The sequence below is a fragment of the Copadichromis virginalis genome, linkage group LG2 (genome assembly GCF_057382275.1).
Source record: "Copadichromis virginalis isolate Kocher_CV1m ecotype Utaka linkage group LG2, C_Virginalis_male_GT1.1, whole genome shotgun sequence".
NCBI lineage: Eukaryota > Metazoa > Chordata > Actinopteri > Cichliformes > Cichlidae > Copadichromis > Copadichromis virginalis.
In genome coordinates, this window is record NC_140619.1 from 26,017,648 (window position 1) to 26,035,015 (window position 17,368).

Genomic DNA, 17,368 nt, shown 5'->3' on the forward strand with positions numbered 1-17,368 from the left:
AGTCCACCTAGTGGTGACCCAGGTTGAACTCAAGCCGTGACAGTGATAGGCCTAATCCTGCTGAAGGAGCCGGGTCACTGTGTAGCAGGAGTCCCCGTCACTCAAAAGACAAACAGGGTAAATATTTAGAAATGTGCTGATGCTTTTGGCCTGAGTGTCAGGGAATGAAGGAATGATCTGTTGTGCTAGCAAACGACTTGAGAAGGTGGTGTAATATGGCTCCACACTTGAAACATAACATCGTTCTGGCAGCAGTTATGTTTGCGGCTAAGTGCCACCATCATCATGTCAGCATATTGCATTCTCCAGCTGTGGGCTTTTATTTTTTTACAGTATAGAAGTGTTTGAAGGTAACATTTTGAGTGACACTTCTCAAAGCAATCAAGTTTTTGAACAACCCCTTCTTAGCTGATGAAATGGAATGAAAATAAGTGCAAATCAAGTATGAAGAGAAACAATAAAAATGAACGAGAACATACATTTGATTTTTTATATGCATTTCAAATACATACTGGTCCTCCAATCATCTTCTGACAATCACTTTACAACGTACAACATTCTTCAAAATCTTTTCTCCCTCCTCTCCATAAAAGCACACACTTGTGTGACATCCACTTTTACTTCTGAACTCCTCTCGAACAGGCTCTCAGTGAAATATATAAATTTTAATCCATTCCTTGTCTCAAACCTTAATCAACCGTTTTTCTGTCGACAACAGCAAAAGAAACAAAAAATACAACAATTTTGACATCTTTCTTGGAACTCGGAAACAGTGTTTGATTGAACAGTTGTATCAATGCCCTGTCTTACCTCCACATAAGTCTCTGTATTTAACATTCCCTTTTTTTCTGTCATTCTTCGTCAGTCTGTCTATAAAGCTTACATTCATTTCAGCAAATCAGAGCAACATCTATACGCTTTGCTAAACTCATTATTGCACTGTGATATTTATGCATTTTACTTACTTTGCAGTGGTTACAGCTGGTAATAAATGAGTGTGTGCTACCTAAATACTGCTGTGTTTTTGTACTATGAGAATGCCTCATCCAAAGCAGTTTAAACTCACTTGAGGGGTATATTTACATGTTACTCATTTTCTTCAACATTTTTAGGTCTCAACCCCAATTTTCTACTTGCATCATAACAATAGTTCATTAATGATGTTTAAAACTGATACTTTTTCTTCAAACGCTTTTCAAACACAGTATCGACAGTGAAGATTCTGTATGTTTGTTGTGAAAGTATAATATGTATTGAAAAATCTTTGGTTATTTTGAGTCTTTTGCACTTTTTTTGGCATGTAAGAAGCATACAAGCCACAGCAACTGTGTTGTGTAAAAAGCTTGTTCTTGTCAGGCCATACTACGAATGTGAGCCATATGAAATACTATAAACTACCTCGATACAACATATACCATTATAGGATTTGCAATCAAAGTTACTTATGTAGTACTTATCTAACATTAGTCTGATGAAATGTCTCTAGAAACTCAGTTACTTGGTGATCTACTTCCACAAAACTCTATGAAATCAGAAACTGTGCTTTTGCCGACACTCAATAACGCCCTCACAGGTCAGTGGAGATGGTACTTCGTTTCACCCTCAGGCTGCCGCCCCAGCCGCGGGGACAAGTGTTGTAGGAGTGGAGGCCGGGCGAGCGGAGGCCTGAGTCTTCGGATTCAACAGATGCGTCGGAGTCGGTCAGGGAGCGAGTGTTGTAGAGACGCACAGGAGAACAGATTCTCTGAGTTGGAGTTGGGGGAGGGCTGGTGAAAGTAGGGGACTGTGCCCCCAGTGACCGTGACTGGAAGAGGTTGACGGGTGGTTTCTGACCGTCGTAGCTCAGTGATGAGATGGGAAGACTGTGACCACTTAGTGCACCAGGAGAAGGGCTGTTTTTACGTTTGGCTGCATTGATGATATTTTTGGCCAGCAGGCGATGGTTGGCTTTAGAGTCCAAGTTGTTAACTGTGGGAGACATGCAGCGACTGTCTTTGGTCAAGGAAACAGGAGAGGTGACGGAGGATGTGTAAAGAGGTTTAGTGGTAGAGAGAGAGAAACTGGTTTGAAAGTGTGAAGGAGACTGAGAACGTGAGCCCCATGGAGGAGACACAGGAGATGTGACTGTAGATGGCTGGGATGGTCTGGATGTGGAAACTAAGAAGCTAGAGGACTGGACCTTTTGGCTTACTAATGGTGATTGGCATCTTGATCCCCAAGGAGGGGTGGATACATTTGTTTTGGAAGGTCTGGACGTAGGAACTGAGGAGCTAGTGTAAGGCTGGGTATTCACCACTGGGGATTGGCATCTAGATCCCCAGGGAGGTGTGTGTGGTGAAGTCGCTGTAGATGATTGGGGAGGTTTAGATGAAGAAAATGAGAAACCAGTGGAGGGCTTGTTGTTCTGGGTCGTTGGGGATTGGCACCTTACACCCCAAGGAGGAGAAAGGGGAGAAGGAGATGTAGAAGTTTGGGAAGCAGGAATTGGGGAAATGATAGCGGACTGGCTGACCACTGGGGACTGACATCTTGAACCCCAAGGAGGAGAGCGTGGAAAGGTGGCTGTAGATGTTTGTGAGGGTCTGGATGTGGAAGTGGAGGTAACTGTAGAAAACAGGATATTCTGAGTGCTCATAGGCGATTGGCATCTTGAATTATTACGAAACGATACAGGGGACGTGACTGAACGGATGGAGCTTGTGAGGGGTGGTGGGCTTGTTTGGAGGCTAGAAGTCCAGCTTCCAGTAGCTGGGCCGCCCGGGTTGCCTGTGAGGTTACGTGTCCTGGTCGGTGTAGATGTCTCACTGGGAACTTCAGCAGGAGTGGACTCCTTTGGTGTCTGTTGGATCAGGACAAGTGTTTCTTTAATCTCTTAGAAATATGTATTCAAAAACACAGTATATTAAATACACAAAAAGTTAGGCTATAGTATTGTTAAGCATGTGGATAAGTAAATGAATCTAAAAGGTTTTTAATTAAACTGTGTCAGGATGTGTTGTTCGGAGAGTCTGTTCAGATGAAACTTCACACAATACACCCAGAAGATCAACTAGGTAAACTTAATAAGTGAACCTGTGATGATAAAACTGTGCCCAGCCTGTGCCTCAGCAGCATTCAGGTTATGTTTGTGCACTCCCTCCATCTGTATGTGTTTATCCAGCCTCCCCTGGCTACCAGCCCACACAGGCCCTGTCTTAAGTGTCTCTCTCGGGTTACTGTCATCTGGCTTTCACGTAGAGGATAACCTTTGCAGAGATATGTAGTTACCTGACAGAAGCAAGGCTCGCATCCATCTCATGTCTATTCTAATTAGGGAATACTCCCACTCAGTATGATATTATGATGAAACTAACCTGCTAGGATCACCTTCCCGAGAAGTTATGGTCTCATAAGACGAATGTTAATGGTCATATTTCAAATGTTCGAGGCTACTTTGAAAGAAAATAAGGCCTAGGTCAGGAGTCATAGCATTTGTCTAAATTTCTGACCCCCTCAAGGCCAGCCAGGGCAGAGTTCAGGCCTTAACATGAACACGCATAACTCAAATTGTTATGGGGGAAAAAAACATCTTGTAATGGAAATCTTCAGTTTTTTTCCCCAGAACTTTAAATGTCACACGCTGTGTAACAAAACAGATCTGCCCCCCCCTGCCGCAAGCTATCTGTGTACTTCAAGGAGGTATAAATTTTATTAGTGTGTTTCCAGTGATTGCTTAAAAGGCAAAAGAGTGAAAGTGACAAACAATTAACATTGGAAAAAGCCAGTGAAGTCAGGAAATGAGGAAAAAAAAGTCAGAATGGAATCCGTGTAGAGGGTTAGCATAAAGCTTTAATCAGAGGAAGAAAAGGTTCAGTCGTACATAAAACAAGTGGATAGAACAGACGGAAAAGAGCAGCGAATCAAGGTTTGTGAAATGAAACAGACACAGTCCCTGTGCTCTGAAACAACAGCGTTTGATGACGGAATTACTGCTTCAAGTCATGAAAAACAAAAATATGTATATAGCAGGCAGATTTGAAACACCAAAGAATTCAGGCACACACCATATAGTTAAGTAGAGCATGCTGAAAAGCAGAGTAAATTAGCATGAAGGCATAACGATAGAAAAGTAGTTCTCTTGCTGCAACTTTCATGTCAGTGAACAGCATTAAATTGCAAATCGTAGATCATAAAGCAGATGCTAGACCATCTGTTAAAGTGCTTTGTGAAGCAGCATCACCCGAGTGCCCAGTGGAAAAAAGTGTGAGGCTGTTTCTCATCATATTTTAAAATGTGCTGAAAATGGACGTTCTTGAGTGCTGATGTGCTTCGCGGCTTTGGGAATGGCAGTTGATTTTCATTACGCTGAGGCACATTTTACATTTTCGAAGGATAATTACCAGTCTTTGGGTTTTTTTACTGACAAAAAAGACAAATAATATGCACTGAACAGAAGATAAGACACAGATAGCCATGGCTAAAACTGTTAATCTGTCAGTAGTTTGATGAAGATGTTACATAGTGTCTAAGAGACACATAAATTCTCTATAATGTGTGGGATTATAGTAATAAGAAGCACAAGAAAAAGAAGAAGGCACACGTTAAACAGGCAGTGTAATGAATCGTAAGTTTTAGCCCTATCAAAATCACTTCTGCAATCATGTGTTTAGTATCTAAAAAAAACCAAACATTTTCTTTCAACACATTTTCTAAAAACGGTACAAAGAGGGTCTCCACACCTGCGGTGCAATCCCTGCCTTTTTGGCAGAAAATGTGGGCCTTGGTGCCTGTACTGATGACCGGGGAGAGGACACCCTGTCTGGAGAAAAAGCAGACATCGGAGAGCTGATCCTCGGATGACCAGATGTCGGATTTGAAGGATAATCTGGTCCTCCTGTAGGGCTGAGAGGTATTTGATGAGACATGCACTGGGCACTGAAGTTAAAGGGAGGATTGTTAGGGAGTGAAGTCTGTCTGGAGAAAGTTGGAGTGGCGAGCTGGTTCCTGGCCTGTGGTGCTCCTTTGGGTAGGGTACTGATGGGGTCCTTGACTGGGTTAATGATGAAGAGAGAAGAGTTAAGCTGGTATGGCCGGTGCCTCGACAGATCCATCTCTATCTTGGAGCAACCATTTTCCAAAGGCGGCGGCTCTGGAACTGGTTCTGGTGGTGGAGGTTTTTTCATTGGTTTCTGCTTGACTGCTTGTTGCGCCTTGAGATTTTGTGAAAGTTGAGCACACATGTCAGAGTTTTTAGCAATAGCTTTGACCCTACCAGGCATGTTTGATGGGTAAACCCAAGATGGTGGCAGAGACATTGTAGGAGAAGGAGATCTAATTTGGCCTGCGTTCTGATTCTCAACCACATATTTTTCCATCCTGGACTGACGCTTAGCAAACAGCTGAGCACCTTTTCCGGACACATTTGTAAGCGACTGCTCCGGTTGGTGCTCTGCCCTCGGTCGGGTCCTTGAGCTCTTGAGACAAGAGGCCCATTCTGGAGCTCTTGCTCCCTCTGTCCTGTCCTCTTCCTTGGCGAGGAAGTTGGAGGCTTCTGCACCCAGAGCCAGTAACTCTTCTTCAGATCCTGGCTCAGGGACAGATTTGTGTCCATGCTTCTTTCTTTCATCCGCCCCTTGCACTAGAGAAAGTAGCTCGGGGTTTGGAGCGACCACCGGTTTCTCTTTGAATGTGAACATTGACTTTTTATTTGCCCTCCTGGCAGCACCCTCCTCAAGTATTCCTGTTTTGATTGGTGTTGTCATCTCCCTCTCCCCTGATGGCTTAGGAACAAAAGTGGAGGGTTTCGGGGCTGTGGGGGGGCCATAATGGGGCAATTGTGAATACTGGGAAGCAGAGAAATGGGATGGTGGAGGAGAAGAAGGAGATATGACAGGAGACATTGGAGGTGGACTGGAGTAGTAAGTCTGTGGGGGCTGGTTTTTAAAAGCAGGTAGAGGTGGTGTGGGATATGACGGAGGCGGAGGGGGAGGTGAGGCCACCACAGGCTGGGGGACAGTAAAAGCAGGGAGAGGAGGTGTCGAGTAGGAAGGAGGAGGGGGGATGTCCATGACAGGCCTGACGGTCTCCGGAGACTGCACCGTGGGCGGAGAAAAGAAAGGTCTGGCAGTTCTATTGATGAAGGAGCTTGCCTGCTTAGATGTGGGCACAGACACCTTCTCAGGACCAGAGGCGCCATGACAGCCATTAGGAAGCTTTCCAGCAGGATCTGGCCCTGTTTGCCTCCCATTTATCTCTGCTTCTCCTTCAGCATGTACTGACACTATCACATCAGTGGTTTTACTCCCTGGCGGAGTCTCACGCTCGGCCTCATCCTCTAGATCCTCGTGAAATTGATGTCGTGCCTCTTCCTCTTGCTCCTCCTTGACAGGGAGGAAGTGTCTCTCTTGTACAACACGGTCATCAGTGTCTTCTTCTTTGTGGAAATCCTTAGCCGGCTCATCCATGATATCGCCCACTGAGCGTACTCTTGCAGGTGTCGAGAAGACCGACTTGTCAGCGGTCGTGTTCTTTAAGTTTAGGTCTCTGTCCTTTTCCTCACTGCTCCTCTCTGCCCATGTCAGTTTGTTGGATGGGGGGTTTGTTTTCACATTCTCAGCTCTGTCCTCCTCTGACCTTTCTCCACAGCTCTCAAGTGTGAAGGCGTTGACTCTCTGCTTACGCCGATTAAAGAGCTGAACACCCCTGGACTTGGAGTTGGAAGGGACGGTGAGCTGAGCAGCAATGATCTGACTCTTGACGCGAGCCTCCTTTAGCTCCTTCTCTGACAAACTGGCACTCCTGGTCAGATCTAAAGTGAAACACACAGGAGAAAACACAAGAAAGGAAGTTCAGCTAAAAGAAAAAGACAGAGGAGTTTTGCCTTCTTGTCTATATTAAATAATAAAAGGAGTAAGACCTCTGTAGACTTGGCAACGTGCTGCTATTCAGAGACAACTCCCTAGCATGTAATTAAAGTTTGCCAAACTGTTTTCATGTACAAATAGAAAGAACCAGAAAGGGCGATTTTTAACAAGTGTGGGATAGAAATATTCTCTTTAAAACCCACATAACTGTTTTGGCACCATGTGGTTTTGATTGCTTTTTTTTTTCCTTTTTTTTTTTTATTATTTCAGAGTACTTTTGATTTCAACCAATCTAGCAAGGGGAAAAAAGACCTTGTGGACATTTGACTCAGCAGACCAGAGCTGTAGGCAATGAGCCAGGAGACGTAGGCGGAGAAGCATTTGAAATAAACATGTCAACAGCTGCTTTACTAAAGTTAATAAAAATTAAAACAAACAACAACAAAAAAAGATTAAGGTCAATGTCGAAAGCTGCAAAATAGGGAAATTACAGCGAGTCGGTGTCTTACCTTGATTTCATAGGTTTGCTGATTACTGGAATTATAAAATAAATGATAGTTTGTTTTCTGAGCTTGAGAGCTCCCTTTTAGGCGGCAGAGCTATTTCCTTCTGCAGTAGTCCCTCCCTGAGCATTCCTCCACCACTGAGAAAACTCCCTGCCTGTGCTTCCAGCATGTCTTTGGTTTCTCTCTGTACTTAATTTGTGCAGAAATGCAGCTCAAACCCTTAATAGACCATTTTTACAATCTAAAACTAGCCCAGAAAAATCAAATTTTTTCACTGCCTTCTATAAACATACTATACAATTAAGTGTTCCCATTTAAAGTATAGTGAACACATCACTCTTCAAAGTCCACGAGAGGAAAATCAAAGCTGCATCTTTTGCCTTTTTTAGCTCCATAAAAACCTGCAGTCAGAGTCTCTTTGTCGTTATGGTGACACATCTGGTAGATTATTCACTGAAAGCATGTTACTCTGATGGAAGATATTTAAAATCCCTGCAGGACGTTTCTCAGACAGCTAGCTCAGCCATGACTGGTTTTTTTTTTTTCATTTATTAAGGTGATGAATCCAGACAGCTACATTATTTGATGTAATCATGTGCCAATCATAATAATTACGCATAAATCAGTCACTTGTAAAGCTGTCCTATAGAACTGAGTCGGCATGCAGTTTTCCCTGGCACAGAGTGTAAAGCCAACACGATCATTCCCCCCAGTAAAAAGGAATAATATGCATCTGTCACTGATTTGACAGACTAAATCTGGCCCTCAGTAATTGAATCAGCTCCTTGTGAGGTATCCTAGAGCTTTTTTTACTTAAACTTAGCTAAAGTTCAAGAGCATACGTGTGCCATCCACTCTTTATTATTTTTTTCATGAACCATGCACCCTGGACCTGCTGTAATAACAAGCAGCGTGTTAACAAAGTTATCCTCTGTGATGATAACAATGATGACGGCGGTTATGTCTGCAAAAAAAATGGATAAGTATAGACTATATTAAATCATGCACCTGACACCAACATGATCTATCCCCCATATTAGATATTTGTTCCAGTATAACAAGGATAAACACATTACCACACCTTAGACTTAGACAACCTAGGACTCGAATGAAGTCGAGAGGCGACCGGGCCTTTGCATCCGTGGCACCCAGACTCTGGAATAACCTCCCCGTTCATATTCGCACTGCCGAGTCTATCCAGTCTTTTAAATTACGTCTTAAAACTTATTTTTTTACTTTGGCTTTTGATTCTGTCTAGTTGGCTGTTTTAGCTTGTTGCGTTGTTACCTATTGTTTGTTGTCCTCTTCTATTGTTTGTTTTAACTGTCTCATGTTTTTATTGACTGTGAAGCACTATGGTCAACACTGTTGTTTTTAATATGTTCTATATAAATAAATTTTGATTTGATTTGATTAGACAAGCAGTCCTCTCATAACTACTGGCATGAGCATAAATCACCTTCTTTTATAGACTGCTACACAGAAATGAGCCTACCTATCTCACAGGTACTTTATGTAGACTCGCTGCCTTTTATCATTGTCGTCACTGTAAGCAGTAGCACCACCAGGGGTCCCAGTGACCATTTTTATGAGCTATTTGCTGTTTATAATTCACGCTACCTGAATATACCAGAGCAGAGAGGCTTGAAATGAAGTGTCCTCGCTATAAACATCTACCTTGAGTGGGAGCCAGCTCTGTTATCAAGTAACATTTCAGGAGCAAATCCCAAGCGGTACCTTTTATTTAATTCGAATTTTGATTTTAATTAGCGTTAAATTCTCAAGTTTTTAAGCTAATCTTATGGAAAATTCCAACAACAAAATAAGCTGCAGTTATTTTGCATAAAATGTATATTTTAATCAACAACAAATACATAAAATGCTCAGGTTAGGCTCAAAAGTACAGATTGCATGATTACACACAAATCTCAGTGATCTTTACCTTTTTAGTTATAAGGAGAAATAACTTTAAGCTTATGAGCCAGCGTCTTCTACAGAAACACTGCCAATAGTAAGTCATATTTCTTCATAAAACAGACAAGCACAAGCTGCTTCAACGTGTTAACATATTCTCACATTTCTTGAGTTTTCTGAAAGCCTGCTTCTCTTGCTGGATCCACTCTAGTGTCTAATCCCTTACCTTTTTCAAGTGAAAGCTCAGGGCTCCGCTGTTTTGTAGTACTTCCACAAGAGTTTTCAATTTAACTGCGCTTGATAGCTTCACACCCCCTTTCTGGAGCGAGGTGGGATCGGATTTCTTTTTCCCTGCAGTCCAGCACACAGACAGACAGGCAGGCAGGCAGGGGAGGAAAGGAAGGGAAGAAGGGGGGAAAGGCGGGGAGGGCGTGTAGCTGGAGGCTGTGCTGTCTGTCACTCAGCCTCCAGTGTTGTTTTACTTTTTCAGATCTGTGCCATCGCACTTCCACTTCCACATCCACTTCCCTAATTATATATATGTATTTGTATAAAAAAAACTGGGACGTGACTGCTTGACAAATCTGGGTCTTTCATTTTAGAAAGCTTTACAGAGGCTGCACTTTATTTTGAAAGTTCAGGAGATGGGTGCAATCAGCGATAAGTAGTCAGCAGCTTATCTCTGTCTAATGTCCTCTGTCCTTGCTGCCCTCAGTGCACGTCTCACACTCCAACTAAGTGTCTGCCCTCTTTGAACCCTAAGGCCTCCAACCTGCAGGAGTGGGATAGGAATTTCCTGTCCAACATTAGAGTCAAAACTCAGCGCTCAACAGCGATGCAAGAGCCCCTACATCATATTGCCTACCCTTCTTTACTCCTCCACCTCCAACTTTCTCTACCTCTGCCCTCTGCCCCATCACCTCATCCCAGCACGGGTGAGATCAGACAGGAAAGCTCCCCCCGCCCTCACGGCAGCGGGATTTAAGTCAGGGAGGCCAACCCTGCTTTTGTGTATCAAAGGTCAGATTACCCTGTCGGATGTTATCTTTCTCCGGGTGATGGCTGTGGGGTAGGCATGGATGACAGCACCAGCCCCTGCGGGTGATGCGTGAAGCGGTATGGAAAGACGAGGATTAAGACAGTCCTTTAGCAGTGAGGCATGCTTGCATTGGCACAGCTGCTACAAGAACCTGTATTTTTATGACACGGAAACAGATGTCTCAGAGACCAGTTCATTGTGTCAAGTTGCTCTGATGAGTCCAGACTCAGAAACAAACCACTGAATGTGCATTTAGAGTTACATTTTCTTGTAAGAAGTCCAAATAAGGAGAGAAAATAGCAAATAAACAAGCACTTACTTGTTTTCCGGCTCATGTGTTCTTTGTTGAATCCTGTCTTCTCCCATGACGCATTGTAGTCTGTCCCACGGGTCTGCACGTCTTGAGTTAACTGGAGAGGTTTTCTCAAGCCCCCCGGGCTCCAGCTCACCCCTCTCCTGATAGACGTATGTCCCTTCTCCATCTCCATCGCCGTCTGTCGCAGCAGGAACAAGCCCTCAACGCGGGAGGGAGAAACGCTAGTGCTTTGTCCCGCTCGGCTCAGCCTCCTCTCCCGATAGGATGAAGCAACTGGTGAAAGATGAAGTTTTACTCCTTACTGGCAAACAGTGAATTAGCTGAAAGAAAACACCCACGCAGAAGATGAGTGAAAGGTAGTAGCTCAGTTTTCCCAGTTTCTGTTTCCGGTCACGGCTCCCCTTTCAGCAATAATTCTTCCAAATGTTGTCCTGCAGACAGCCGAAATTTGACGGAAGAAGCGTGTTCTTTCTTTGGTCTTCATGAAGTATTATCCTGCATCTAATGGGACCTCCCAGGAGGGTCAGCTTCGATGAGCATTGGATGAGCTCCCATGGATAAATGCCACGAAAATTGCACAAGATTGTTGTGCTGTGTTAAAATTCTGGCACGAAGGGCTGAGAAAGAGTCCAAGCTTCTCTACTCACATCTCACTAATACTCCTTTTTTTTTCTTTCCCAGATGTTGCTCTTCCTTCTCTTCTATTTTAGTCACAAAAACAAGTTTTTCGCCTGCACCCCAATCTTCAACTCGCAGATGACTTTTCTTTTGGAGAAAAGGGATCTGCCCTTTATCTCACAGATCATAACTCTTGAGTGGCTCGCAGGGAAGCTGTGTATATGAGCGGCTTCCTGCTTTTGGGTGCGTGTGAGGAATAGCATTTCATACTGGAAAGGTCACTGCAGAGGCTGGTTTGTATTCAGTGTTCAAAAGCATTCAATTAGGGCTGCTTTCATCTGGTGTCCCGTGTTATTTCTCAGGCATTAAAGCCAGACACGGTCTCTGAAAGTAAAATGATCGATTTCATTCTTCTGCTTTTGAGGAAAGCCATATGTGAGAATGAAGATTCCTATTTCATGCGGCGGATGGTCTGACTTCCACTGAAACACATCAATGGGCTGCAGCTAAGACTTCAACAGTTCCACCAGTTTGGCTGATTGTTGGATTACAGATCGCTGCTCTGCTCTGTGTTCGCTGTATGCCCAGAAGCACCTGCAAGAAAAAGGAGAATATGCAGTTATGTCAAAGGTCAAATCTATTTTAGGTCAAATAAAAACTGTATGATGCATCTAACCAGTGTTGTCTTTTTTAAATAATTTCACTGCTTCGTACACGATTTCAGGAAGGCCATCTGATATTTAAAGACTTTTTAATGACGTGGTCTGAAGAACATCATTTACCTAACTCTTCTGATGAAAGTTTAGTTAGTTTACTCTCAAAAATAAAAGCATCAAACTCAACTTATCTCAGTTTGTAAGACGGCAGGAGTCAGAGATAAAGATCAGGCTTCTCACTTTGAAGTGCAGTCACACTAATGGTGCAAAGTCGGAAACGAGAGGCGCCTTTTAAAAAAACAAAAGAGTCTGATAAACTCTGTTGTCTCCCATGAAGGGAGGAAGGCTGCAGTCCATTCAGGTTTGAGTGTTTGGGATCTACTGTGTATTAAACCTGTCAGACACAACTTATCCCTGCCTCAGGGTCTGCGATGCGATAGAGCACACTGAGAAAGTGAATGTGGACTTAAGCTTTCCATTCAGCGTGAAGTAAAGAGAGAAACAAAGACATGAATATCTTGCAGTGACACACATCCTCCTTCACTCTGACCCTGTAGAGTATTTCTTTAGCTCAGCAGTGTCATGTTCCTCCTTCAAAGCCAACAGGAGCCACTGGCAACATTTGTAACGGTAAACCACTGTTTGCACATCTCCTTGTCCTTGATCGGACTTGCCTCACCTCGAAGCTGATTGGGGTTTCATTTTTGCTTGTGAGTCACTGCTCATGAGTGGGAGGCTTGTTCAAAAACTACACACACACACACACATTTCACACTTATTATTTTTAAATGCCTTTTCTGAGATTCCTGAGAAGCAAAGCAATGCTGCTTTCTCGAGGTGTCTAAGCACCGTAAACTTGTTTGGATCGTTTGAAGGCTGTGTTTTTGTTTCGTAAAATAACAACTGAGTCATGAAAATTCATAGCAGGGCTGCACATTAGTCCCTGGACACAATCAGCCCAAACAAAACCCTGCCCCACCTCCCTGCTGTAAAAAAAAAAACAACCCAGCAACAATCCTAGCTTACTGGCATGATCGTGTCAAGTGACATGAAGGCTGGTATTGTTTAGACACTCTGACAATCGCTCTTTGATTCCTCCAGATGTGCGATCTGTGCTTGGATCACTCAGAAAGCGACACTGTCTCTTCAGATTAGCTTTCACCGTGTCACTTTCCTGCAGTGGTTTTCTGATATTTTTCTTCACTCGCAGTTGTCTTTGTTTCCTGTCTCCACAGAGAACATAGGTGAACACGTGTGGAGGACATGTCCCAACACCCCTGGTTTAAACATGGGTTGATTGCCAACTTTGATCCAGTCTGCAAATATTTATTAAGTGACAGACAAGGAACAGATGTAAGAACTCTACATGAGCAGAGGCTCTGGCTCAGGAAACAAAACACCAGCATATGGACTTTTGAAATCTGCATCTGTCCCAATCCTTTCTTTATCTCTTTTTCTTTCTACTTTTTATTCATCGCGGCTTGTTAATACGCAGCTTGACGTTGTATTTCTCCCAAACAAACCTGTGATATCTATCCCACTCTGGCGATTATGTGCTTGCCATACGTAATAGTCTGATATCTCTTCCACCACCACCACCACCTGGTCTCCAATTACCTTAAAGTTCAAAAAGTATTTCGCAGTGCCCACCTGTCCCGCTTGGCTTCCACCCCTGCACAATATTCCTATGCCACCCATCTGCCTCCGTGATCAGGAATCAGGGATCTAATTTACAGTTTGGCCCCGCAGGCTGCTTTAATGTGTAATCACAGAGTTCCTGTCCATCGCCAGCTCATGATGGATTCATACCAGACAGCAAATCTATCCCTCTGCCCTCTGCGGCGTGTCTCACATAGTGACAGCGCACAAAAGAAATTGCTTTTGGCACCCTTACAAAACCTTAATCACTCATTTGTCCCTCATGGCTGTTGTCTTGTGTGTTTATTACGCATCTGCATCAGTAGTCAGCTTGTAGAATGCGTGTCATCCACCTAATAGCTCACAAAGCGCGTGTAGTTTCACCCCAGTAACGGCATCTGCACATCATCAGTTGCTCGGGGCGCACATGAGCGGATGTCAGGTGAGCGCGCATTCCACCTACTCTGTGACTTGAAGTGTATCATTTACCCAGCTTATAATGAGGCATCGGGTCAGAGCATTGACTTGAACTGCAAGCCTTTATGACTGAATCCCTGAGGGGAAGATCTGCCGTGTGTCTGCTATCGTCTGTCTTTTGCTGGGATGTTTTACAGTTAGCAAAAAAAATAAAATAAATAATTTAACAGTAAAGGCTAAAGGCTTTAGCGGGGCCTCTGTCTCTCTCAGTCACTCTCTCTTGCTTAAACAAAGAGCTATTCAAGGGCCCTCGCAGCACTACAAAATAATTTGGGCTAGTGCTCCAAAATGGGCATTCCTGCTTCATAATTCCTCAAGAGGCTGTGATAGTTAACATGCCGCAGCTTGTGCAAGCTGATGACAGACATCTAAAACATTGCAAAGAGTCGTCCCCAATGAAACGAACAAATGTCTCTCTCTGTTTGCCATTGCCGAGAGTGCGATCATAAATCATGCAGTGGGAAGACCTTGTAATAAAGCGTCTGCTTCGCGCGCAGCTCATCCTGCTCTCGTTGTCACAGGTGGGGAACTTCAAGAGGTGAAAATAAATACTTGAAGTAGGTGTGTGTCATCCAGTGCCAAGAGGGAGGCACCTCCTTGAAACAATCAGTCATAATCTGAAAAACTGTTAGACATCAAAGGCAGCGGGCACAAACACTTTTTAAAAATGTAAAGTTGCAAGCAGGAAACTACTGGCTTTCTGTTCGCACTGAGACATTTGACAAAGTAGGTTTCTGCTGTTTCAAAGCATCTCCCATTACAGCAAAAATAAAGGAGGTGTAGTTTGCTAATCTGTGTAACACACTGTAACATATAGCTGAACAAAGCCTCCTGTTGCTCCCCCGTAAAGCAGTTAATGGGCCTCACCTGTTGTGTTAACAGGAAGCAATTACTTATATATGCGTAAGTCAATACAGTCTCCAGTCAGGACTTTAATTGGATACACCCTCTAATGTTACACAGTGAAGTTCAAGTCTATAACATGGCCACAGAGCGGGCTCCACACAGTCAGGACAATAGGCTTGGATATCAGTGACCACAGTGCTAATGTAGCCAGCCAACACCCCCACCCCAACAACCCCTGCAAGCCTACAGCCTTCGCCAAGGGAAAAAGCAGCAGCCACAGATGTTTGTCATCTACTCAAACAAAGACTTTCAGAGTTTCCCTCCTCTTCTGCCCCAGTTCGTCGCATTCCCCGGACTCTCTCTCCTCTTTCCCCAAGCAAAGATAGTGTCTTCTTACCCCATAAAGATAAACTTAATAGGCTGCAAGTGACAAAGTTTGGTGCAAGCGAAGATAAAATTCCATGATTCATTAAAGCAACCCCCCCACACCCCCTCCCTTTTCTTCTTTTTTTTTGTTGGTTAGGTTTGCTGCTCACCTGTGCTCCGGTGCGTCTGGCTGTTTGAGGCGGCGAGGGTGTGTACTGGTCCTTTTCAGTTCCTACGAGTGTGCGAGCACACCTCCCCTTTTTACCTCTTCTCTCCCACTCCCTCTCTCTCTCTCTCGCTCAGTCGAAGCAGACGAAGGATGGGGTGGGGTGGGGTGGGGGGGGGTCAGTTGGAACACAGAAGGCTCTTTGTCTGGGATTTTTTCATATGGTTTCCTTCAAGCTTGCATACTGAACGAGCACATTATGCCATAATATATTTTCATATTCAACGCAGGGATGTTGAGGGACCAGTAGGCCCCCGCTCTGTTCTCTCCCCACTTCTTTGTTTCATTCTTGACCCATTTCCAAACCGTGCACACCCGGGCAGAAAAAAAAATCCAAAGAAAGAGTGAAAAGTATGCAGGAAAAATGCCAGGCTGGGTTTTCCTCTAAACTCCAAGAATTTCTCGATGCACTTCTTACATGTCTCCAAATATTAAAAGTCAAGGGAACAGATTTCTGTTTGAGATATGCAAACATAAAGACTCCACAGAGCTTCTTACCTCAGACGTCCAGATTCCTCACAATAGTAACTTTACATTCATATTTGATGTACAGCACACGACATTTGGCCTTTTCCTCTGGGATGTTAATCTTAAGATTATGGACGTGCACTCCATATCGCCAAAGATTTACATACTCGAAGGATCCCTCAAGTACCATAAAATGTCAGTAACATCTGGTAAGTGTCTGAGCCTTAAAATGATTAGATCTGTAGATTTATAGAAGAACGCTATAAAGCTGCGTGAACGCGTTTCACCTTCTACTTCAAAATCCTTTGTGCAGAGACCTGAAAGCCTTCAGCGAGATGAGGACTGACTGCGGCACTGGATTTTTGGATACACAATGGAGCCTGCTTGGCTAGGTCATATGCTTGAAAAATGGATCTTGAACTGCTGCCAGGCTTTAGGAATAACATCTTAATCACCTTTCAGCCACAGGACAAGCTAACCTTATTTAATGGTGCACTTATTCTGATTGTGGTTCACCACTCTTTCAAAGAGCAGGTCACCCAAAGTTTAGCAAAAGGCACGTCTCTACATCTCAAATCGGGCTTGTGATCATGGGCGTGTTTTTCAAATGCACAGATTCAGCATCTTTTGTAATCCCGAAGGTGTGGTTTGCTGGTGATTTTGGTGCGACATGTCTGGACTTTCAGCACTTCTCGTCACCTGCTGGATTGTCCTGTCAGTCCATCTCCTCGAGGCTGGGAAACGCCTTTCCTTCTGCTCCCAACCTCTATTCTTTTATATCTTTTCCCTCTCTTTCCCTCACATATCTATCAGCCCTGGATTTTCCAACTTCATGCAACTTATTCCTATTTTTACCCTTCGGTCTCCCTTTCTGCATCACCATGCTCTCTCCCTTTTGACCCTCTCCTGACATGTTTATGTGTCTCGGCCCCATGCAGCTGGGAGAGGAGCCATTAGCCGTCGTGTCTATCTGTCTTTCCTCTCCCTTTCTGCCTCTCCAGCCGCCTGCTCGGTTCTGCTCTTGTGGCATGACTCTCTGAAGGGCAGCTGTCTATGTGGGAGACCAGGGAGCTGAGGGGGAAATCTTAGCTCGCATTCCTTCAGAAGAGGGGCACTTGCTGCAAACGGACCGTTGTGGAATTTCCAAAGTGATCTGGTTTATATTCCCTCTCAAGCTGGATTCATCTCCAGAAGTTATTAGAGAGGGGCACGCTCTGGCCTTAACTGATTAAAATCATACATCTTTGCTTTCTTCCCCACCGTACCAGCTCTCAGTACATGTAATGAGATACAGCTACGAGGCCATGCACAGACACGGCTTTACTATAAACAAAGACAAAAACACTGGGACAATTCGCCATGCTTTTGAATATTTTGAAGTGCTCCTAACATCTCATTCGAGACGCCATTTCCGGATTAAAACGGGTTGATTGCTGCTCTTAAAGGATACGGTATG

The 17,368-nt window shown here is 44.0% G+C and overlaps 1 protein-coding gene across 1 annotated transcript; it reads right to left on the reverse strand.

Moving 5' to 3' along the window:
* Nucleotides 1-369: 369 nt before the first annotated feature.
* Nucleotides 370-15,460, reverse strand: synpo (synaptopodin). Its single transcript, XM_085475549.1, has 4 exons — nucleotides 15,389-15,460; nucleotides 10,621-11,829; nucleotides 4,719-6,787; nucleotides 370-2,839 (listed from the first exon to the last, which is right to left on the reverse strand). Exons 2-4 carry the CDS (start codon nucleotides 10,787-10,789, stop codon nucleotides 1,568-1,570), a joined length of 3,510 nt encoding a protein of 1,169 aa, XP_085331675.1. The 5' UTR covers nucleotides 10,790-11,829; nucleotides 15,389-15,460; the 3' UTR covers nucleotides 370-1,567.
* Between the last annotated feature and the right edge of the window lie 1,908 nt (nucleotides 15,461-17,368).

Excerpts from the sequence above, each read along its gene's own strand:
- synpo (XM_085475549.1), bottom strand. The coding sequence starts at position 10,789 with ATGGAGATGGAGAAGGGACATACGTCTATCAGGAGAGGGGTGAGCTGG. Across the intron at positions 6,788-10,620 it reads ACACATGAGCCGGAAAACAA|ATCTGACCAGGAGTGCCAGT; the intron begins GTAAGTGCTTGT and ends GTTTCACTTTAG. Across the intron at positions 2,840-4,718 it reads AGGCAGGGATTGCACCGCAG|ACACCAAAGGAGTCCACTCC; the intron begins GTGTGGAGACCC and ends CTGATCCAACAG.